General features: G+C 45.7%; 1 protein-coding gene across 2 annotated transcripts in view; it reads right to left on the bottom strand.

Moving 5' to 3' along the window:
• LOC109865918 (alpha-1,6-mannosylglycoprotein 6-beta-N-acetylglucosaminyltransferase B) overlaps positions 1 to 23,897 on the bottom strand; it is a 164,021-nt gene that overhangs the window by 74,640 nt on the left and 65,484 nt on the right. For both annotated transcript variants that reach the window (XM_031799884.1, XM_031799883.1), the window contains exons 7-8: positions 23,179 to 23,343; positions 5,839 to 6,008 (exon numbers count right to left, since the gene is read on the bottom strand). In XM_031799884.1, coding sequence (XP_031655744.1) covers positions 5,839 to 6,008; positions 23,179 to 23,343 — 335 coding nt within the window. The remainder of the gene's footprint in view (positions 1 to 5,838; positions 6,009 to 23,178; positions 23,344 to 23,897) is intronic.

The following is a 23,897-nucleotide window of genomic DNA, read 5'->3' as shown; positions in this document are numbered from 1 at the left end:
TCAAAGTGAAAGAAAGTTACAGAAAACTTTTCTGACCGGAACTGGGGAGTTTGTTAGGATCAAGAGAAATATGAAAGGAGCTATCATTTTTAACCTACACATCTACACGACCTACTCCACGTTTTCAAAGTGAAAGAAAGTTACAGAAAACTTTTCAGCCCGGGACTGGGGAGTTTGTTAGGATCAAGAGAAATATGAAAGGAGCAAAGCCCAGGTAAAGAAGTTTGAGGAAATCTCACCTCAGTCTTCTGATAACCTAACCCTGGGATGGGGTTGTATTTTTCTGTGAGACAAGAGCTGTTGAGAGCTGTCCACTCATTCATCTATCAATCCTAATAGAATCCGTCCGTCGACCTCATTGGCAGACAGGAGCCGTGGGGATCTGGCAAACCTTCAAGCTTTCTTTATGTGGGCTGTTGTCCTATATAGTGTACATTGTTGAACTGAGCTGATTTCAAAACCAGATGATGCGCTCAATGTAATAGAATCAAATCTGTTAAATCTGTATCTGAAAGGCGAATTATTTAGCGAGTACTCCGTCTGCCTCGTTGTTTTCCCTGCCACGTTTGATTACTGACAAAAGCGCTGACTGCAATTTGTCAGCAGAAAAACAGAGAGATACGAGCGAAACCAACATTTCAGACGAGCTTCTACGATAACTGGGCTTTGGTTTTCTTCTGAGATAAAATAAAAATAAATAAACAAAGAAAAGCCTTGGGATGTTTGTGACTTGGCGGCGAAACAAAACATTTTTCATGACGTCGTGTCGCACTTGGCTGCCAACAAAAATCTATACTTACTCTTCAAACAGAAAGTCTGCCATCTTTAAGTGGCTTGTCTGTGTACCCACTTAGGCAGAGAGAGAGCCACAGAAAATGTGTAAAGGGGGAAACAACACCGTTAAATGAACCCATATTAATAAATGACGACCCTTCACGCTCTCTTGTGCCGACATCGTGTGAGCGTCATTTTCTTCTTCTTCGTAATATCAACCTCCTGTATGTCCCAATTCTTTTGTCCAGTGATGTGTTAACCAAAAAAATGATCGATAGAACAATTTCTGTTAATCAAAGCCAAATCTAAAGACAGACCGATAGAGGGGGAATAACAAAAATAATTGCGCTTCCTCCGCTGACAGCTAAATTGCTTGTAATATCACATCTGTCGAATCCAAAAGGCCAATGTTCTTTGTCCTGTTGAAAGCAGGGGGTCATGGGAAATAGGGGGTAGCTGCAGAGTTTCGAGTCAACAACGGTGACCTGGGTTACAGCAAACAACCTTGTCCGATAGCACTTGAAGCGAGAGAGGTGGAGAGTGTCACGAAAGATAGAGACGGAGAGAAAGACAGAGAGAGAAAGAGAGACAGAGGTGTAAAACAGACAGAGAGAAGACAATATGTGAAAGAGAGAACAAAAGAGACAGACGGAAAAGGGGAGGATATACAAGGAGGTAGAGAGAGAAACAAAGGGAAGGTTTGGAAAGGAGAAGTAGAGAAAGAGACAAGACAGAGAGTGGGATAGAGTGGGACACTTCACTTAGTCAGAAGCTCACAAAACAGTGGAATTGGCTCAGCCAACAAACCGTGACTCAGCTCCAAACATCTCCTTATATCAAAGAAGCTGAAAAAAAATGACTCCAAGACAACTCAATTCATAATCCCCAACACAGGTTTGGCGGCCAACCACACTACCCAATCCATCTCCATATGACTAACCCTGGCTGGCGGCGTTTGACTATCTCTTGTGATTTACAGTCTTTAGCCCTGCTTTTAGTAGGCAAACACTGGACACCGGCCCCCGGAGTGTCTTAACCAATGAGACAGATTTATGTCTGGTCCACCCGGAGACCGCACGGTGACGGCGACTACTGTATCCGTCAGCACAAAAAGGGGATATATGAAGAGGTGCTAACTGGATGAGGGGAAGCGGAAAGAGACACAACATTGCGCCATTGACCGGAGACGAGGTCGATGACGATCGATGGGGTCACTAAATAACTCAATAAGAAGACTGCGGGGCTGTGTCCCAATCCAAAGGTAGCTGCCTGCTGCCTACCTGACTCCAAAAGGCAACTAACTTAGTAGGTAGCACTTTCCCAGTAGGTTCTGTAACTGCCAATCTGGACGGGAATTGGAAGGCAGCATCATGTGACAACGAATTTGCATTCCACTGAGCGTGAGACGTTTGCTAGCAATCCAGTGATCAACCATCCCAAAATGGAAATATCTGACACCAATAAGGAGTAAACAAGTAACAGTACCTGTCCACGAGTTAAGTTGACATCGACCAGAATAACTATCCTGCGGTAGGTTCTTTTTGCATGCCCAATCTTTCAGTTTTTGATTTGTTAAAAAAGTTTGAAATATCCAATAAATGTCGTTCCACTTCATGATTGTGTCCCACTTGTTGTTGATTCTTCACAAAAAAATACAGTTTTATATCTTTATGTTTGAAGCCTGAAATGTGGCAAAAGGTCGCAAAGTTCAAGGGGGCCGAATACTTTCGCAAGGCACTGTAGCTAGCTAGCTTGGCAACGGGCTGATGAACAACAGTTACTCAACATTTGAATTGAAAATTCATATGAAAGTCATTTGTTGAACATAATATTGGGAATAAATAAACGTTTTATTTACATTTCGCAAAGTTATTCCTTATTCTTCTGGAACATCTTCTCCCAAGCCGGACTTGTGTCCACCATTAATTTAATTTAATTTTAGGTGCGCCGAAAGGGGTTATGGGATAACCTCCCCAGCGATGGACACATGGGATGCTGCCTTTAAAATCGCCCAATGAAAGCACCTTAGAAAGCAGCATTTGAAGGTACCTTGGGATTGGGACATACCAATTTTGACATCTTGCCTAGAAAGCTGCCTCAAAAGGCAGCATCCTTGCCGATTGGGACACAGCCCAGGTCTGAGGCTCTGATGGGCTGATGTATTGGGTTAACTAGGATGGTAGAGCAGGTACAGTTGAAGTCGGAAGTTTAAATACATCTTAGCCAAATACATTTAAATTCAGTTTTTCACAATTCCTGACATTTAATCCTAGTAAAAACTCCCTGTTTTAGGTCAGTTAGGATGACCACTTTACTTTAAGAATATGAAATGTCAGAATAATAGTAGAGAATGATTTATTTCAGCTTTTATTTCTGTCATCACATTCCCAGTGGGTCAGAAGTTCACATGCTACCAAATACTAATTGAGAGTATTTCCTTTAAATTGCTTAACTTGGGTCAAATGTTTTGGGTAGCCTTCCACAAGCTTCCCACAATAAGTTGGGTGGATTTTGGTCCATTCCTCCTGACAGAGCTGGTTTAACTGAGTCAGGTTTGTAGGCCTCCTTGCTCGTACATGCTTTTTCAGTTCTGCCCACAAATGTTCTATGGGGTTGAGGTCAGGGCTTTGTGATGGTCACTCCAATACCTTGACTTTGTTGTCCTTAAGCCATTTTGCCACAACTTTGGAAGTATGCTTGGGGTCAATGTACATTTGGAAGACCCATTTTCGACAAAGCTTTAACTGATGTCTTGAGATGTTGTTTCGATATATCCACATAATTTCCTGCCTCATGATGCCATCTATTTTGTGAAGTGCACCAGTCCCTCCTGCAGAAAAGCACTCCCACAACATGATGCTGCCACCCCCGTGCTTCATGGTTGGGATGGTGATCTTCGGCTTGCAAGCCTCCCCCTTTACCTCCAAACATAACAATGGTCATTATGGCCAAACAGTTCTATTTTTGTTTCATCAGACCAGAGGACATTTCTCCAAATAGTACGATCTTTGTCCCCATGTGCCGTTGCAAACCGTAGTCTGGCTTTTTTATGGCAGTTTTGGAGCAGTGGCTTTTTCCTTGCTGAGCGGCCTTTCAGGTTATGTCGATATTGGACTCGTTTTACTGTGGATATAAATACTTTTGTACCTGTTTCCTCCAGCATCTTCACAAGGTCCTCTGCTGTTGCTCTGGGATTGATTTGCACTTTTCCTTCCTGAGTGGTATGACGGTCCGTGGTCCCATGGTGTTAATACTTGAGTACTACTGTTTGTACAGATGAACGTGGTGCCTTCAGGCATTTGGAAATTGCTTCCAAGGATGAACCAGAGGTCTACAATAATGGAGGTCTACAATAATTTTTTTGAGTTCTTGGCTGATTTCTTTTGATTTTCCCATGATGTCAAGCAAAGAGGCACTGAGATTGAAGGTATGACTTGAAATACATCTACTACAATTGACTCAAAGGATGTCCATTAGCCTATCAGAAGCTTCTAAAGCCATGACATAATTTCTGGAATGTTCCAAGCTGTTTAAAGGCACAGTCAACTTAGTGTATGTAAACTTCTGACGAACTGGAATTGTAATACAGTGAATTATACATGAAATAATCTGTCTGTAAACAATTGTTGGAAAAATGACTTGTGTTATGCACAAAGTAGATGTCCTAACCGACTTGCCAAAACTATAGTTTGTTAACAATACATTTGTGGAGTGGTTGAAAAACGAGTTTTAATGACTCCAACCTAAATGTATGTAAACTTCCGACTTCAACTGTATATTGATGTGGTTAAAAATATATGAACTGTTTAAGGGGAACAGTGGCCCAGGGATAATATCACTTGCTCTCTACCTGACAATTGGTCCTTATCTAAAATCCTATCTAAAATACATATAGAAAGTCTACAACAAAATTTTACTGCGTTAAAATGTGATCTAAAAAGTGATTCAATTATCATTTTAAACCTACACATCTACACGACCTACTCCACGTTTTCAAAGTGAAAGAAAGTTACAGAAAACTTTTCTGACCGGAACTGGGGAGTTTGTTAGGATCAAGAGAAATATGAAAGGAGCTATCATTTTTAACCTACACATCTACACGACCTACTCCACGTTTTCAAAGTGAAAGAAAGTTACAGAAAACTTTTCAGCCCGGGACTGGGGAGTTTGTTAGGATCAAGAGAAATATGAAAGGAGCAAAGCCCAGGTAAAGAAGTTTGAGGAAATCTCACCTCAGTCTTCTGATAACCTAACCCTGGGATGGGGTTGTATTTTTCTGTGAGACAAGAGCTGTTGAGTGTTCCTGAGTGGTCTAGTCTCAGTCCTGTCTTAAATATCCTGACTTGAAATATCACTGTCCATCAATGATCCTCAAACAAATTTGCTGAGCCTGAGCAGTTCTGACAAAAACAATGCATATATGTTGCCCTACGAGTTGAGCAAAGATGGTAGATCCTTAATGAAAATGATTCACAACTGCAATGGCTGCCAAAAGGTGCTTCCAACAAGTATTAACTCAATTGGGTAGAGACTTATCCAATTATGTATTTCAGTTTTTGTTTTAGTTGGACAATTTTCTAGAACTTTCTTTCACTGCGGAAAAACTATTTGAATACATTTTTAGATCAAATCTTAAGGCAGCAAAATGGGAAGGTTCAAGGGCTTGTAGACCTTCTGGAGACACTGCAAGTGTTTCCATTGTAATTCTGTGGATCAACATGAGCGATGAGTCAAAGTGATGAAATGGACAGCAATCAAATACAAACGAGCACCGTCTGTCCATTGATCACAACGCGCTTTTAAACGCCATCACCTTGGAGGGTCTGTAAGTCGCTTTGGATAAAAGCACACGCTAATAGCCATGCTGTGTCTATTGGCCAATAGCTGACGAAACAAGATGGCACAAAATGGCCGTGGTCAGATCAATGAAAACGCTTCCATTCCACCACATACTAAAACACCCAAACAAATTCAATCAATCAATCAAAAGATGATCCAATCAAGACACAGCGAAAACACAGTTTCCCATGAACATCATTGGAACATTATAACATGCGGACTCACCCCTGCAGTTCCTTAACAGACATGGAGATCTTGAGGTTGTGTCCCAGAACATGGAGGGCTGTGAGGATGTCGGCCCACTGGACCATCTCCCCCAGGGGACCTCCCTTCAGGACCTTGGGGCTGAACACGTCCCCTGACTCCTCTGTCAGGAAGCCCACGTGCACCAGGATCTGGGGGGGGGGGGAATAATAAATGTTAATTTATCAACTTTTTTTTATACATGATTACTTTAAATAAAACAGAAGAATAAAACCTGAGATAACACAAAGATAATGAATTAAAAAAGATATATGTGTAGGAGAGATCAGTGGTGAAGTCTACATGTTACAGACGTACGATTGTGATGGCTCAGTTGGAGAATTTCTATAATGGTACGCAATGTACACATCTGAAGAGATATCAAACATCCAACCTCAGCCGTAATGCATGGTTTTGTAAGTGTCATGAACACGTGTTCAATCTTCACAGTGTACTAGACATGGCATACACAGAACAGACACTGAACGCTAGTATGCACAGAACAGACACGGAACATCTGCATACATTAGATCAGTGTTCCCCCAACTTCTCGAGTACCCCCAACAGCACACATTGTTGTTGTAGCCCAGGACAAGCACACCTGATTCAAATGTTCAACTAGTCATCAAGCCCGCAAGGAGTTGAATCAGGTGAGTTTGTCTGGGGTTAGAACAAATGTGTTCTTTTGGTTACTTGGGAGAGGGCTTTAGCGATCAGCCATCCAACTTGCCTTAATAATATATTTGACTTGGTTCTCGAAGTACCAGACATGAACACCTGTTCATCCTGCTAGCAATTCTGAATAAGGGAGGTGCATAAAGATGGCAGCCCCCAGGTACTTACCACAAATGCCTTGTTTGCTAATTTGAATTGAATTTGAATTGACCACACCCCACAGGAAGCAGAATTTGAATGGAATTGGAATTAAAGGAAAAATACGTTTTATTCAATGAATTCCAAATGGATTTTGGCTATTCAAATGGATATTATATATGTGAACACAACACTATACAATGTTAATTGTATGGTATCATATGACTTAAATATTCTAAGAATTTTGCAGGTTGTCTATAAATCATTCATACTTCACTAACATGTTATAAAAAAAACTAGTCAGAAACATTTCCCAGAATGCATTAGATAAAACCAAACACTCCAGAATGGAAGGGAACAACCTAACATCTCATGACAAACATTGTTATAATAAAATACATCTATGAGTGATAATCTATTTGATTTTTTAAAATAGTATGTGTATTTCTTAAGTATTAATTGACATTTTCTTTGGGTAAACATGTGTCAAAGGAATTACTTTTCATGTTTCATTTTTCATGTTACATTTCTTTGAATAGATTTGAATGAAATTCAACTTCCTTTCATTCAAATAGAATATAAATTATGTTTTCGGTGTGGTGTGTCCAATTTAAATACAAATTACAATTTCAAATCACAGGTTGAATTGAATTAACCCCAACCCTGCCTCCTAGTGTATTAGAAATCAAGAAAACATATATATAAATTCAGAACCAAACTGTGGCTGTAATAATACAGTAATTAGCATCAGACACACATCCTCAATCTATCAAATATTTTCTGTAGAATTTTTATAGTGTTCAATAGACAACGGACATCTGTCTACATAACTGTTCATCATACATCCGACTCTCGCTGTAATAAACATGCTTCTGTTATAATACACTATGGTATCAGAGACAGAACACATCCCTACTGTGTATTGGATAGAGGCTGCATTCCAAACGGCTCCCTATTCCCTGCATAGTGCACTACTTTTGACCAGGACCCATAGGGCTCGGGTCAAAAGTTGTGCACTATGCAGGGAATAGGGCGCCATTTTGGATGCAGACCAGAGTCGGTCATGTCAGAGAGGTGCTGTGCAGAGTAATTCTGACGCGCTAACACAGCATGAAAAGCCCTTCTGCCCCAGATAGACATACTGAGACAAACTTTCACAGGCTTTTACATAATGAGCTTATGAGAGTGGTGAGTTTGTGTGTGTGTGTGTGTGAGTGTGTATATGTGTGTATGTGGTGTGAGAGAGGGTGTGTGTGTGTGTGTGTGTGTGTGTGTGTGTGTGTGTGTGTGTGTGTGTGTGTGTGTATATGTGAAACAGAGTGGTTGTGTGTGTGAGTGTGTAAGTGCATGTATGTGTGTATGTGTGAGAGCGAGAGAGTGTGTGTGTGTGTGTGTGTGTGTGTGTGTGTGTGTGTGTGTGTGTGTGTGTGTGTGTGTGTGTGTGTGTGTGTGTGTGTGTGTGTGTGAAAAAGAGAGTGTGTGTGTGCGTGCGTGCGAAAGAGAGAGTGTGTGTGTGTGAGAAAGAGCATGTGTGTGTGAGAGTGTGAGGGTGTATGTGTGTGTATGTGGTGTGAGAGAGTGTGTGTTTATATGTGAAACAGAGTGGGTGTGTGTGTGAGTGTGTATGTGCATGTATGTGTGTATGTGCGAGAGCAAGAAAGTGTGTGTGTGTGTATGTGCGTGTGTGTGTGTGTGTATGTGTGAGAGTGTGTGTAAGAAAGAGAGTGTGTGTGTGATTAACAGCCCTTTCTCCACTCAGCGGGGCACACCTCATTAAGTTCCTGGAGGCTGTTTTACCCTCGTCTCTCTCCCTCCTCTCCCTCTCTCCCCCTCTATCTTCCTCTCTCCTCCTTTCTCTCTCTCCCTCTGCTACCCCTCTTTTTTCCCCTCCTCTCATCCTCCCTTTTCCTCTCTCTCTGTCCTGTGTGTGTGTTGCCTGAGTCACTGTCTAATCATGTGCTAAAAGTCACATAGTCAGTCAGCGGCTGGCAGGATGCTAAACAACAACACTGGCACACACCACCACCTTCTCCTCCTCCTCTAGCCATCTCCCGTCAGATTGTACGAGCGCCAGAACGGAGGGAACGGAATTCAAAACAGTGGAATTAATGATCCTGACGAGATTGATTTGTCTCATTAATAAGCAAACGATTTCACACTCCTGGTCGCCCAGGTCAAATTAAAAAGTAGTCTGTTATTAAAAAGTAATTAGGATGAAAACAAGAATACACAGCAGCCTTCAAGGACTGGAGACACACACAGTAAAACACAGACCCAGAGAAACATCCCTGCCATAGACAAACTTCAAAACCAGCTCATACCAGTTCTCCATGTCTCATCTCTGCTGGCTTCTAAGCCTCTATATGATAGTGTGTGTGTGTGTGTGTATATGTGTGTGTGTGTGTGTGTGTGTGTGTGTGTGTGTGTGTGTGTGTGTGTGTGTGTGTGTGTGTGTGTGTGTGTGTGTGTGTGTGTGTGTGTCGAGAGAGTGTCTATGGGATGCATAGCGAATCAAGCACCAGCAAAAACGCGACTGGTATGAAATTAAATATCACCCTGAATTAATAAGCTTTCTCTATTAAACGTGTGCTTCATAAAAAAGTTAAGCGCAATTAAATTACAGTTTAGGTGGCAGATGGCTTCGGCCCGAGAATACCTTTGGCCAAAATGGGGGATATCACGCAGATCTGGCAACCACGCACTTAATGCAGAAACACTGGTGTGGAGGGAGGAATTTCACAGTTCACACGCTGGCAACAGCACTCCATTGCTGAGTGAGGAACCTATTGGGTTGGCTCTGGTAGTGCTGGTGTGGTACTGTAGAAAAACGGGATTGAACTTTTGGCTAATGGGTAGCATTCATCTCAATTTGCCAAAGTTAGTTCCCCTCCACTGAAGTAAAAATGGGAGGCAGCTTTATGAAACATACTGGAATGATGTTGGAAACGTAACCTTGATATTTAACCGTGAATTAGGTTCTCTGTTGAAAAGGGAGTCTGCAGTGATTCTCGAAGGTTGCATGTTCATGCAGTAACGCCTCGACACCGCCGACAGCGTCGTTGCGTTTTGGTGCACCAGAAGTACCTTCATTTCCAATGGAATGCTGCGTTTGGGTTTCATCAAAAGTACGGGTCAAACTGTACGCGTCGACGGATTGACAGAAATGGTAGCAGAAGGTGAATGTTGAACTTTTGTTGCAGACACATCCAGATGATGCTGAGTATTATTTTGCACAGTGACGCTAATCGGTGTGATCGAGGCGTAAGATTCCGAAATTACACACAGCTGCATGCATGCCCACACAGAGACACAGTTATCTCCCCCCTGTGACCCCTAAGGAGTCTGAATACGCATACCCACACAGAGACACAGTTATCTCCCCCCTCTGACCCCTAAGGAGTCTGAACACACATACCCACACAGAGACAGTTATCTCCCCCTGTGACCCCTAAGGAGTCTGAACACACATACCCACACAGAGACACAGTTATCTCCCCCCTCTGACCCCTAAGGAGTCTGAACACACATACCCACACAGAGACACAGTTATCTCCCCCCTGTGACCCCTAAGGAGTCTGAACACGCATACCCACACAGAGACACAGTTATCTCCGCCCTCTGACCCCTAAGGAGTCTTAACACACATACCCACACAGAGACACAGTTATCTCCCCCTGTGACCCCTAAGGAGTCTGAACACACATACCCACACAGAGACACAGTTATCTCCCCCCTGTGACCCCTAAGGAGTCTGAACACACATACCCACACAGAGACACAGTTATCTCCCCCCTCTGACCCCTAAGGAGTCTGAACACACATACCCACACAGAGACACAGTTATCTCCCCCCTGTGATCCCCCCTAAGGAGGGAGTCTGAACATGTATATGGAGGTATCTGTTTATACAGTGGACTTCTGCCACTCACAGAGGGTCTGTGTTTGTGGTCACACGTACGTGTGAACATTTGTGCGTCCCTTGCGTCTGTGTCTCAGTCCAACAGCAAAAAAGGACCCAAGGAACGAAGCAGGACGAACACTCTCGACACCAGAGAACCACAGTGGATCCAGAGGCAAAGACACCTACGAGACAGACGGTGGAGGAACAGAGGACAACTCGCCTTCAACTCATCTACCTGCTTCCCTGTACCCCTACACACCATCCTACCACCTACACACCCCGCCTCACCTTCTATGGTGTTAAATCAACCTCCCCCTCATCTACCTGCTTCCCTGTACCCTTACACACCATCCTACCACCTACACACCCCGCCTCACCTTCTATGGTGTTAAATCAACCTCCCCCTCATCTACCTGCTTCCCTGTACCCTTACACACCATCCTACCACCTACACACCCCACCTCACCTTCTGTGGTGTTAAATCAACTTCCCCCTCATCTACCTGCTTCCCTGTACCCTTACACACCATCCTACCACCTACACACCCCACCTCACCTTCTATGGTGTTAAATCAACTTCCCCCTCATCTACCTGCTTCCCTGTACCCTTACACACCATCCTACCACCTACACACCCCACCTCACCTTCTATGGTGTTAAATCAACTTCCCCCTCATCTACCTGCTTCCCTGTACCCTTACACACCATCTTACCACCTACACACCCCGCCTCACCTTCTATGGTGTTAAATCAACCTCCCCCTCATCTACCTGCTTCCCTGTACCCTTACACACCATCTTACCACCTACACACCCCGCCTCACTGTCCTGGCCTTAGTATTCTGTGTTTTCTTTATGATGTTGATTAGGCCAGGGTGTGACTTGGGTGATTTATGTGTCTTGTTTTGTCTAAGGGTTTTGTAGTCTATGGGGTTGTGTTCAGTTGCGTGTTCTAGGTAAGTCTATGGTTGCCTGGAGTAGTTCTCAATCAGAGGCAGGTGTTTATCGTTGTCTTTGATTGGGAACCATATTTAGGCAGCCATATTCTTTAGGTATCTTGTGGGTGATTGTTCCTGTCTCTCTGTTTTGCTCCAGTTAGAACTGGTTCAGTTTTTCCACGGTTTCTTATTTTGTACAGTGTTCACGGTTTCATCTTTCATTAAAGATGTTTATAAATAACCACGCTGCATTTTGGTCCTCCTCTCCTTCCCAGGAAGAAAACTGTTACATTCACCTTCTATGGTGTTAAATCAACTTCCCCCTCATCTTGCACTCTCAGCGTCCCTGCTACAATATAATTGGCATAGTCTCTAATAGGGATAAAGTGACTGTAGGAATGGCAAAGAGAATGTCTATTGCTGATAGGAACTTTGGAGTGAGATTGAACACACACACACACACAGTGGTGGAGTGGAGCGCAGTGTGATGAAGATAAGACATCTGTGAAGCTGCAGAGGGAGGACATAGGGGAACAGCACCTGTTCTGCGGCCGACGTGTATCACTGACAAGTCTGTGACCTTGATGTGCGTTTGTATGGGTACGTGTGTGTCAAGTTAAGTGTGTGTCGCTGTGCGTGAGGGTCTGAACTGGTGTTGAAAGTGTGTGTGTCAGTGTGAGAATCTAAACTTTGTGTTCTAAGTGTGTTTGTGTGTGTGAGTCTAAACTTTGTGTTTTACGTGTGTGAGTGAGTCTAAACTTTGTGTTTTGTGTGTGAGTGATTGAGTCTAAACTTTGTGTTTTATGTGTGTGAGTGAGTCTAAACTTTGTGTTTTAAGGGTGTGTGTGTGTGTGTGTGTGTGTGTGTGTGTGAGCGAGAAGTGTGTGTGTGTGTAAGAAAGAGAGTGTGTGTGTGATTAACAGCCCTTTCTCCACTCAGCGGGGCACACCTCATTAAGTTCCTGGAGGCTGTTTTACCCTCGTCTCTCGCTCTCTCTCTCCCCCTCTCGCTCCCCCCGCTCTCTTCCTCTCTCCTCCTTTCTCCCTCTCCCTCTGCTACCCCTCTTTCCCTCTCATCCTCCCTTTTCCTCTCTCTCTGTCCTGTGTGTGTGTTGCCTGAGTCACTGTCTAATCATGTGCTAGTCTAAACTTTGTGTTTTAAGTGTGTGTGTGTGTGTGTGTCTCTAAACTTTGTGTTTTAAGTGTGTGTGTGTGTGTGTGTGTGTGTGAGTGAGTCTAAACTTTGTGTTTTAAATGTGTGTGTGTGTGTGTGTGTGTGTGTGTGTGTGTGTGTGTGTGTGTGTGTGTGTGTGTGTGAGTGAGTCTAAACTTTGTGTTTTAAGTGTGTGTGTGTGTGTGTGTGTGTGGTAGATCTGGAAGTGACACTACAGCGAAGAGATCTCTATAATACTGTGTGTCTCCAGTGCTCAGCTCCACTCATCGCTAACGCGCTAACCCCAGCAGAATACTAATGTTTAACCTGGTGCCCGTTAGCAGGATGGTGTGTAGGGAGGTGTGTGCGCTTGTGTGCCTGTGTGGGTGCGTATGTGTGTGTGTTCGGGTATCTGTTGTGCTCTTAACAAACCTGCATGCCCACACACTGCCCTTCCACCAGCCAGTCCGAAGGGCACAGATGTCTGAGTGAGGGGGTCGGGCGGGTGAGGGTGGCATACAAGCTTGCACTGCCAACTACAGCCTCTACCCTCCCCTTTACCCCCGTCCCATCACGGCTGCAAACTGTATCTTACCCACTACTGTAGGTTGCAGGTCAGTCTACTCTCTAAGGAACACCAAGAGTGATGGGGTCATCACACACACACACACACACACACACACACACACACACACACACACACACACGGTATAGAAGTGCTAGGATTGTTTTGTAAAGTACAGCATACATAGACTCAGCCGTGAACACCACTCATCAAACTGGAATTGAAGGGAGAAATGCAGTTCATGCTGGTCTCCCATAGCTCTCCTATACGCTCTTAGGAAAAGGGTTCCGAAAGGGTTCTTCGGCTGTCCCTATAGGAGAACCCTTTTTAAGTTCCAGTTGGAACACTTCTTTGTTCCAGGTAGAACCCTCGTTGGACAGGGTTTCTACATGGAACCCAAAATGGTTCTACCTGGAACCAACAAGGGTTCTTCAAAGGGTGGGGACAGCCGAAGAAGCCTTTAGGTTCTAGATAGCGTCATGTTCTAAAAGCGCTGCTCAGGCTGCGACTGCGTGGCAGAGATTCCCATTCCTCCATCGATAAAAAAAACCTTTCTATTCAGTTTGTTTCTCACTGCTTTTGAGCTTCAATGCTCCGTCTCTCTATCCACAAATACTTGATTCCCACGCCCAGTGTTGGACTCTGCTTTGGTGTTTGAGTAGTTCAGTGCAACAGAACAGGGTGTGTTGTGGGAAATGCTGGTGAACGTGGTTGAGTTCCTTCTTTCAACTCAGACCACTTTCAGACTAAAACGCTGCGTAAAAGTAAGTCATTGTCATCCATGATAAGGGGTTGCTGCAGTTCGACCTCAGCGATGTTCTAGTTTAAAGGACTAGGTTACAACTCCTCAGGTGTTATACAGCTGTCAGGAAAGGTTCAAACTGACTGGACAGGGAAATGATTGAAATTCATTAGGAGGCCTTTGGGGCGTCCCACAGTAAGTCAGTCCGTCGGGATTTCTCTAATACCCACGCACACGCTCTCTCGCTCTCACACACACACACACACGCTCTCTCGCTCACACACACACACACACACACACACGCTCTCTCGCTCTCACACGCTCTCTCTCTCACACACACACACACACACGCTCTCTCCCTCTGACACACACACGCTCTCACACACACACACGCTCTCACACACACGCTCTCTCACACACATACACGCTCTCTTGCTCTCACACACACATACGCTCTCTCTCTTTCACACACACATACGCTCTCTCTCTCTCACACACACGCTCTCTCTCTCTCACACACACGCTCTCTCTCTCTCTCACACACACGCTCTCTCTCTCTCACACACACACGCTCTCTCTCTCTCACACACACACGCTCTCTCTCTCACACACACACGCTCTCTCTCTCTCTCACACACACACGCTCTCTCTCTCTCACACACACACGCATTGAATATCCACTGTAAGTCTCTTTGGATAATCGTGTGTGGACGTGTTTAACTATTCTTGAGGGGACTTCTGGTCCCCATAAAAAATAGTTCAACACGTCCACACACACACACACACACACACACGGTCTAGAGGTTCGACAGAGCAGGAATGGAACTTTTTGAAACTCCACTCTTTCCAAAGGTGGTGGGTTCAATTCCCTCAGGGATCACATACACGAACTAGAAACATGTGCACTGAATATGCACTCACTGCACTGTACGTCTCTCTGGATAACAGTCTCTGTTGAGTGGCATATATTGTAGAAAATGTAAAACGGTACACACAGACACACACAGACAAAAGACTCCTCTATGCCATGCTCTCCTGGGATCCCTTCCCTGTCCCTGTTTCTGCCACTGACAGGTGAAATAATGGTTATTCTCTCTCGCTTATGTCTCTCTCCTTCCCTCTCCCTATCTCTCTCCCGTGCTCCCATTCTCTCTCTCCCTCTCCCTTTGTCTCGCTCTCCTTCCCTCTCCCTATCTCTCTCCCGTGCTCCCATTCTCTCTCTCTCTCCCTCTCCCTTTGTCTCGCTCTCCTTCCCTCTCCCTATCTCTCTCCCTCTCCCTTTGTCTCTCTCTCCTTCCCTCTCCCTATCTCTCTCCCGTGCTCCCATTCTCTCTCTCCCTCTCCCTTTGTCTCGCTCTCCTTCCCTCTCCCCATCTCTCTCCCTCTCCCTTTGTCTCGCTCTCCTTCCCTCTCCCTATCTCTCTCCCGTGCTCCCATTCTCTCTCTCCCTCTCCCTTTGTCTCTCTCTCCTTCCCTCTCCCTATCTCTCTCCCTCTCCCTTTGTCTCTCTCTCCTTCCCTCTCCCTATCTCTCTCCCGTGCTCCCATTCTCTCTCTCCCTCTCCCTTTGTCTCACTCTCCTTTCCTCTCCCTATCTCTCTCCCTCTCCCTTTGTCTCACTCTCCTTCCCTCTCCCTATCTCTCTCCCTCTCCCTTTGTCTCTCTCTCCTTCCCTCTCCCTATCTCTCTCCCTCTCCCTTTGTCTCTCTCTCCTTCCCTCTCCCTATCTCTCTCCCGTGCTCCCATTCTCTCTCTCCCGTGCTCCCATTCTCTCTCTCCCTCTCCCTTTGTCTCACTCTCCTTCCCTCTCCCTATCTCTCTCCCTCTCCCTTTGTCTCACTCTCCTTCCCTCTCCCTATCTCTTTCCCGTGCTCCCATTCTCTCTCTCCCTCTCCCATTCTCTCTCTCTCCCTCCCTCTCCCTTTGTCTCGCTCTCCTTCCCTCTCCCTATCTCTTTCCCGTGCTCCCATTCTCTCTCTCTCTCTCTCTCCGGCTCCATGAAGTTATTCCTTTTCCATACGCAAATAAACAAACCCAAACAAACTCAATCAAGGGAAACAGAATTTCATCCCCAGAGCATATTGGAAGGTTAAAAAAGTGAACCGGAGAGGAATACTAAGTCGGGATTGCATCAGTGGAGAGGAGTCGGAGACAGAGGCGGAGAGGGAGGAAGAGCAGGATGAGGAACAGATAGGAAGCACAAGGGGGTCAGAGTTAAACGGCAGCAGGCTGCTTTTCTCCCACCTGTTGTATTACTTCGTTCCTGACACGTCGTCTACTGGTGGGGGTCGACACACAGGCATACCAGATAATGACCGTCAACACCTGATCTGAGATCAGATATTATCCACATATTAAGCACTCCATCACCGGGCTGTACACTGATCCCCTATCAGTATTAATCAGCGCACACAACAGCCTCTGTCTACCAATTACGTCATGATGAACAGCTTTGGACCAGAGCACTAAAACTGCCGTCATAACACTGAAACATCTGGTGTAGAGATTGCACAGTATCACACAGCCAGAGAGATAAGGAGGGGACAGATCTAAAATGACACATCCATTTCATGCGTTTGAGGCACAAGACGACTCCGATAATCAATACTGTGGAGGATCTGTGTGGACGGACGCCTATTTGAGGCCTGTCGGCTTATTTGAGCGAGAGAAGCGGGCAGAGACAGATGTGAGGAGTGAAGGAGGAGGGGCCTGTTCTTTTATGGCCTCTCGTTCGCTCTATCTTTCGAGTCCTCCGGCCCTCCCTCTCTCTCCCGTTCACTTTCGTTTACCTTCACTCTTTACTTAATCATGTTGCTGAGTGTGCATGACACAATAGTAGAACAAACTGCATTCATTGAAGGTGGCGACACGGGGAAGGGAGAACTCACTTTCACTCTTTCTTTCATGTACCTCTTTTCTGTACCTTCTTTCTTTCATCTGCAAAACCTGAATACCACTGCATTCCCTGACTGAATGTGGCAACGAGCAATAACATAACATAACATACCAAGATATAACAATATAAGATATTGCAATAACATAACCACCCCTTCTCTAACTCTCTCTCTCTCTACTGTACCTCTCTCTCTCTACCTCTTTCTCTCTCTACTGTACCTCTCTCTACCTCTTTCTCTCTCTACTGTACCTCTCTCTCTCTCTACCTCTCTCTCTCTACTGTACCTCTCTCTCTCTCTACCTCTTTCTCTCTCTACCTCTCTCTCTACCTCTCTCTCTACTGTACCTATCTCTACCTCTTTCTCTCTCTACTGTACCTCTCTCTCTACCTCTTTCTCTCTCTACTGTACCTCTCTCTACCTCTTTCTCTCTCTACTGTACCTCTCTCTCTCTCTACCTCTCTCTCTCTACTGTACCTCTCTCTCTCTCTACCTCTTTCTCTCTCTACCTCTCTCTCTCCCTCTCTCTCTACTGTACCTATCTCTACCTCTCTCTCTCTACTGTACCTCTCTCTCTCTCTACCTCTCTCTCTCTACTTTACCTCTCCCCTTCTCTACCACTCTCTCTCTCTACTGTACCTCTCTCTCTCTACCTCTTTCTCTCTCTACTGTACCTCTCTCTACCTCTTTCTCTCTCTACTGTACCTCTCTCTACCTCTTTCTCTCTCTACTGTACCTCTCTCTCTACCTCTCTCTCTCTACTGTACCTCTCTCTCTCTACCTCTCTCTCTCTACCTCTCTCTCTCCCTCTCTCTCTACTGTACCTATCTCTACCTCTTTCTCTCTCTACTGTACCTCTCTCTCTACCTCTTTCTCTCTCTACTGTACCCCTCTCTCTCTCTACTGTACCTCTCCCTCTTTCTCTCTCTACTGTACCCCCCTCTCTCTACCTCTTTCTCTCTCTACTGTACCTCTCTCTCTCTACTTTACCTCTCCCCTTCTCTACCACTCTCTCTCTCTACTGTACCTCTCTCTCTCTACCTCTTTCTCTCTCTACTGTACCTCTCTCTACCTCTTTCTCTCTCTACTGTACCTCTCTCTCTCTCTACCTCTCTCTCTCTACTGTACCTCTCTCTCTCTCTACCTCTTTCTCTCTCTACCTCTCTCTCTCTCCCTCTCTCTCTACCGTACCTCTCTCTCTCTACCTCTTTCTCTCTCTACTGTACCTCTCTCTCTACCTCTTTCTCTCTCTACTATACCCCTCTCTCTCTCTACTGTACCTCTCTCTCTACCTCTTTCTCTCTCTACTGTACCCCCCTCTCTCTACATCTTTCTCTCTCTACTGTACCTCTTTCTCTCTCTATTGTACCTCTCTCTCTCTCTACTTTACCTCTCCCCTTCTCTACCACTCTCTCTCTGCATGCTGGGAGTGTTTGGTGCATGCTGGGAATTGTATGAGCGAGTGCGAGTGTTGTCTGGAGTTTAGGTCGCCTGATGTTTTCCTTCTTGTTTTCCTTTTCTTGGTGGTTTCCTTTTTCTATGCATGATTAAGGTGATTATTTATTTTATTTATTTGTCGTGGTAGAATTAAGTATATTGTTTCTCTTGTCGAAATTGCCCTGGCTTTGGCGGGGATGGCGACCCACATGGGGACGCCGTCCCTGTCACTTCGGCAGGGCTTTAGGTGTGTTCCTGAAGCTACTGTCACTGTGGAGGAGTTTCTAATGTACCACCGTTTATTCCCAATGAGCTATTGGAGCGCGAGTTATTGTGTTTTTGGGAAGTTTGCGAGTTCAATTAAGATTTTCCCGTTGGGTTGCAAACACCCGGCTCTGAAACAGGTCGTGTCGTTTCGGCGACAGGTGTTTAAGTTTTTGGACTCACCGGAGCAGACTTTGGAGTTATCGTTTAAAGTCACGTATGACAACAGACTGTATATGGCTAATGCTAGTACGGGTAGTCAACGGTGTTTTGAGTGTGGGGATGTTGGCTATAAGTGACATGCTTGCCCGAAAAGGGAGAAGGCGGAGGGAGGGGCGCGGGTGAGGTTGGGCCGACAGTGGTAGAGCAGCCACAAGCACCTGTTGCTGAGGAACACGTTGTCTGTGTTGAGGGTACGGAGTTGCAGCTTGTACCAGAGGGGAACATAGCGTCTGTTATACAGCAGAAAAATATTGTTGTAGTAGGTAAGGACGGATCTGGGGAGCCATTTCCTCAGACTGGTCCAGTACGAGTGATGGGGTACAGGTGTCATGTTCTGACCTTAGTTCCTTTTTTATGTCTTTATTTTAGTTGGTCAGGGCGTGAGTTGGGGTGGACATTCTATGTTGTTTTTCTATGTTTTGTTCTGTTGTTATATTTCAATGTGTTTGGCCTAGTATGGTTCTCAATCAGAGGCAGGTGTCAGCCGTTGTCTTTGATTGGGAGCCATATTGAGGTAGCCTGTTTTCTATTGTGTTTTGTGGGTGGTTGTATCCTGTGTTAGTGTTTTCACCATACGGGACTGTTTCGGTTGTTTGTTTGTACTTTTGTTCAGTGTTCTGTTGATTTATTAAATATATCATTATGGACACTTACCACGCTGCACATTGGTCTGATCCTTGCTACTCCTCCTCTGAAGAAGAGGAATTCCGTTACAACAGGAGGGGGTTCATGTGGAGCTAGTCTCCCAGGTAGTGGAGGAGATGCCCATTACGAGTAATGGGGTACATGAGGGGGTTCAGGTGTGGCTAGTCTCCCAGGTAGTGGAGGAGACAGGTTGTATGTATCTGATCACTACTGTAGTAGGGTTGGAAGGTTAGACAGGTTGTATGTATCTGATCACTACTGTAGTAGGGTTGGAAGGTTAGACAGGTTGTATGTATCTGATCACTACTGTAGTAGGGTTGGAAGGTTAGACAGGTTGTATGTATCTGATCACTACTGTAGTAGGGTTGGAAGGTTAGACAGGTTGTATGTATCTGATCACTACTGTAGTAGGGTTGGAAGGTGTGACATTACTCCTGTGGGTTTCTCTGATCACCATAATGTTACTGTTGATATTCACTTGTCCACGACGGTCATCACCTTACTGGTATTTTAATGTTAAATTGTTACATGATGTCATGTTTTGTGAAAAGTTTTTGTTGTTTTGGGGAAAAATGGAGTGTTACTAAATAGAATTTTGAGTCCTTGAGACAGTGGTGGGAGGTTGGGAAGAGGCCCAAATACGAGTGTTTTATCAACAGTATACTGCTCTCTCTCGTATTGAAGTTAAAGAGACTATCAGGACCCTTGAACAGGACATCAAATCAGTTGAATTGAAGTTGCTCACTCAGAACGACCCCGGACTAATGACCTTACAGGACAAGAGACATGAACTGAGGTCGATTCTCCATGAAAGAGTGAAGGGTGCCTTGATTAGGTCTCGCTTTGCTACCCTCAAGGATATGGATGGAAAACCTACAGTAGGACAGTCGACATTGCAACACAAACAGATGGTCTGCCTTCGTCTCCCTGATGGGAACGTGAGCACGGATGACAGTGAAATGCGCCAACATGCCGTGGATTTGTACTCTGCCCTCTATAAGGCGGAGGATTGTGACTCTCTGTATGCTGAACAGGCGTTACATGGACTTCCTCAATTGGGACCTGAGCAGAGAGCTGCTTTGGACTCTGACATTACTCTGCAGGAGCTGTCCACAGCAGTTATGCAGCTCCCATCAGGCCGAGCCCCTGGCATCGATGGTTTACCATCTGAGTTCTATAAGCACTTTTGGGGGTATATTGGGGGGGGGGGGTTATGAAGTGGTTTGTGAATCATTCCATGAGGGTTCTCTTCCTGTATCCTGTCAACGTGCTGTGCTTTCATTGTTGCCAAAAAAAAGGGGGATTTGGCTCTCATAAAAAATTGGCGACTTGTTGCATTGCTGTGTGCAGAATATAAAATTGTATCGGGATGTCTCTCAAACAGGTTGAAAGAATATCTGGGGCTGTTGGTCCACAAGGACCAGTCTTACTGTGTACCTGACCGCTCTATTGTGGATAACTTGCTTCGAATAAGGGATGTTTTAGACATTTGTAAACTGTCTGATGTGAACGTGGGTTTGCTTTCTTTGGAACAGGGGAAGGCTTTTGACCGTGTGGACCACCAGTACTTGTTCAAAACAATGAAGGCCTTTTGGGTTTGGGGATTATTTTGTCTTGGATGACTTTATGCTGGGGCCTCATGTATGGTGAAGGTGTGTGTGTGGGGGGGGGGTTTGAGTTGCCCCATCCCCATCCAAATTAGTATCAGGCAGGGATGCCCAATTTCAGGACAGTTATTGTTATTGTTATTGAACCAGTGCTTTGTTTTGTAAGAGCGAGGCTTACTGGTTTCTCTGTACCAGGTGTAATGAAGGGTCCCACGATAGCACTGTCTGCGTACGCAGATGACCTGACAGTTTTTATTACAGGATGTTAAGGTTCTCTCAAACGCTTTAAAGGTGTATGAGGGGGCCTCCTCAGGTAGAGTCAATTGGGGGTAAGAGCGCTGTGGGCAGGTCAGCTTCAGATAGGGTCCACTCCACGGTTACCAGGGGGGCTTCAGATAGGGTCCACTCCACGGTTACCAGGGGGGCTTCAGTGGGGCAGAGATGGGATGAAGGCTGTTTTTTTTTCTAGGCTCCGATGTCTTTCAGAAAAAGAACTGGGAGGGTGTATTGGAGAAAGTGTGTGCCAGATTGTCAAGGTGGAAATGTCTGCTACCCCAGCTGTCTTATAGGGGAAGGGTGCTGGTAGCCAATAATCTAGCTGCCTCTATCCTGTGGCACAGACTAATGATTTTACAGCCACCGGTGGGGGGGGGGGTGTACAAGAGCTTCAGAGGGCTTTCCGGAGACTGTTGTACAGTGATGGTTCTAGCTGGGTCGACACAGCCTATACATTGATGAAGAGAGCGGGCTGCTTAGACAAACATCTTTTCCTCAAAGCTAGAAGGGGGTGATTTGTCTGGCCTGACTGGCTTATCAGTCTGTTATGCAGACTTGTAGAGTTTTTGTTCAGTCCCGTAAGGCGGCACGCCACCAGGGTTGTGGCTTTTTGAAGAGCCTTTTTTTTTTTTTACAACACTGCCATCCAGTCCCGTGCTCTGGGTTGTTAAGTGTGGGGTGAAGCAGATCGCTGGAGGATCTGGGAGAAAGAGCGGGGATCCGATCATCTCGGCCTACTGAGGAAGGTCGTCGCTGAGGTCCGCCGACTTCTTGCCAGTACGTCATCGGCAGTATGTGACTGACACTTCCAATTCTGATTGATGGACGGAGGGTCTGGGTTATGTGTTCCCTGTGCTGACTGTTGGTGCTGCGGCGGGGGCATTAGGAGGACGTGGGGATGCTGCTTTCCCTCGATACCCCAGAGCTGGCGACAGTCAAGACGTTGGGAAAGAAAATCGGTGTGAAAGTGTGCCGTGCTTCTTCCCTGGAGGGGTAAAATCGACGAGGTGGGCGGGTGTATTTTGTCCAGGTGCCTCCTCACAAGGCTGTTGGCGGTCTTTATACAAACTGCCTTTTGAGAAGGGGACAGCTGACCCCAATGGAGGATAATACATAGCCAGCAATGTGCATCTGGTACACCTGGATCCTACTGTTGGGGAAGGGTGTCCATTCTGTGCCGAGTCAGAATCTTTGGCTGTTTTTACAGTGTCCCCGGTTGGTCGGGATGATTGGCCTGATCACTAGCTGGTTCTCAGCTCTGGGAGAGGTTTTTCTCTTCCCAACAGTTAATATTTGGGCCAAAGTACAGGTTTAGTCGAAGGGGTGTCGTTCTCTTGCTTAATGTTGTGTCAGGGGGCAGCTAAATTAGCAATATGGAAGACTCGAAAGAACAGTATTCGTGGACAGGGGTCTGTGGATGGGGTGGGAATGTTGGAGGGGATGATGCAGCGAGACTGAGGGTTGAGTTTGTCGATTAGAAAATGGTTAACAATATTGATTAACAACTCTGTTTATGAGTATATGTGGTATTCAGAGGCCGTGATGTTTAGTTACTGTGGAGGTTAGATTTGGTGTTGTGTTTGTAATTGATGTGTAACCATGGTTTTGCTTGAGTGTTTGCGTGTTGTGGGTTCCCAGACCCAATAAAGGTTATTTGAAACTCTCAACTCTCTCTCAACCCTAACCTTTCTCAACCCTACCTCTCTCAACCCTAACCTTTCTCAACTCTACCTCACTCATTGCAACCTCTCTCAACTCTACCTCTCTCTCTACCTCTCTACACCACTCTCTCTACCTCTCTACACCACTCTCTCTACCTCTCTACACCACTCTCTCTCTCTCTCTCCCTCTTTCTCCCTCTCATCTCTACCTTCTTCTGTTCCCTCCAGCGTTGGCGCAGCTTGGCGTGGAGGCGCTGGGCGGCCGTGCCCCACTGTGACGCCAGCCTCCTCATGCGGCGCTTCATGAAGCTCAGTGACTCTTTCCCCGTGCCAACCAGGTCCAGCAGAGATGACAGGTCTGTACGGAACGCAGCCTATAGGGAGGGGGAGGGAGGGAGAGACAGAGACAGAGACAGAGGTTCATCCCCCCCCACAGTTTGATCTTTCAAAAAATGATATGATCTAAAATCCCAAACAATAAAAGCCTACATCTGTACAGATATGAAAAGAGAGAGTGTAAGTAGTGAAGAAAGACACAAAAGGAGGGTGAGAGACGGAGTGAGTGTGGGAGGGAGGATGAGAAGAGAGGAGGTCAACGGGAGCGAGCCTACAGGTATACTGAATATGGCATTACATGATAGCTACCCACACAGGCTCCTCTCCCACATCCCCTTCTGCCATAGGAACACAGTAGTTCGGAGGAGTGTGTGCAGCCTGTGTTCTCTGGGGAGATAGTACTGCAAGCCAAGTCTCTAGAGGAACCTGTGCTAGTTAAACGGCTCTGACTGTGTCGTCTGAAAGTCTCTCTCTCTCTCTCTCTTTCTGTCCATCACACGCACGCATATGCAAACACACACACGACGCACACACACACGCACACACACACACACACACACACACACACACACACACACACACACACACACAC

This window comes from Oncorhynchus kisutch, linkage group LG20, assembly GCF_002021735.2.
Source record: "Oncorhynchus kisutch isolate 150728-3 linkage group LG20, Okis_V2, whole genome shotgun sequence".
Lineage (NCBI taxonomy): Eukaryota > Metazoa > Chordata > Actinopteri > Salmoniformes > Salmonidae > Oncorhynchus > Oncorhynchus kisutch.
The sequence above is the reverse complement of the archived record's forward strand: the minus strand, read 5'-3'. Positions and strand labels throughout refer to the sequence as shown.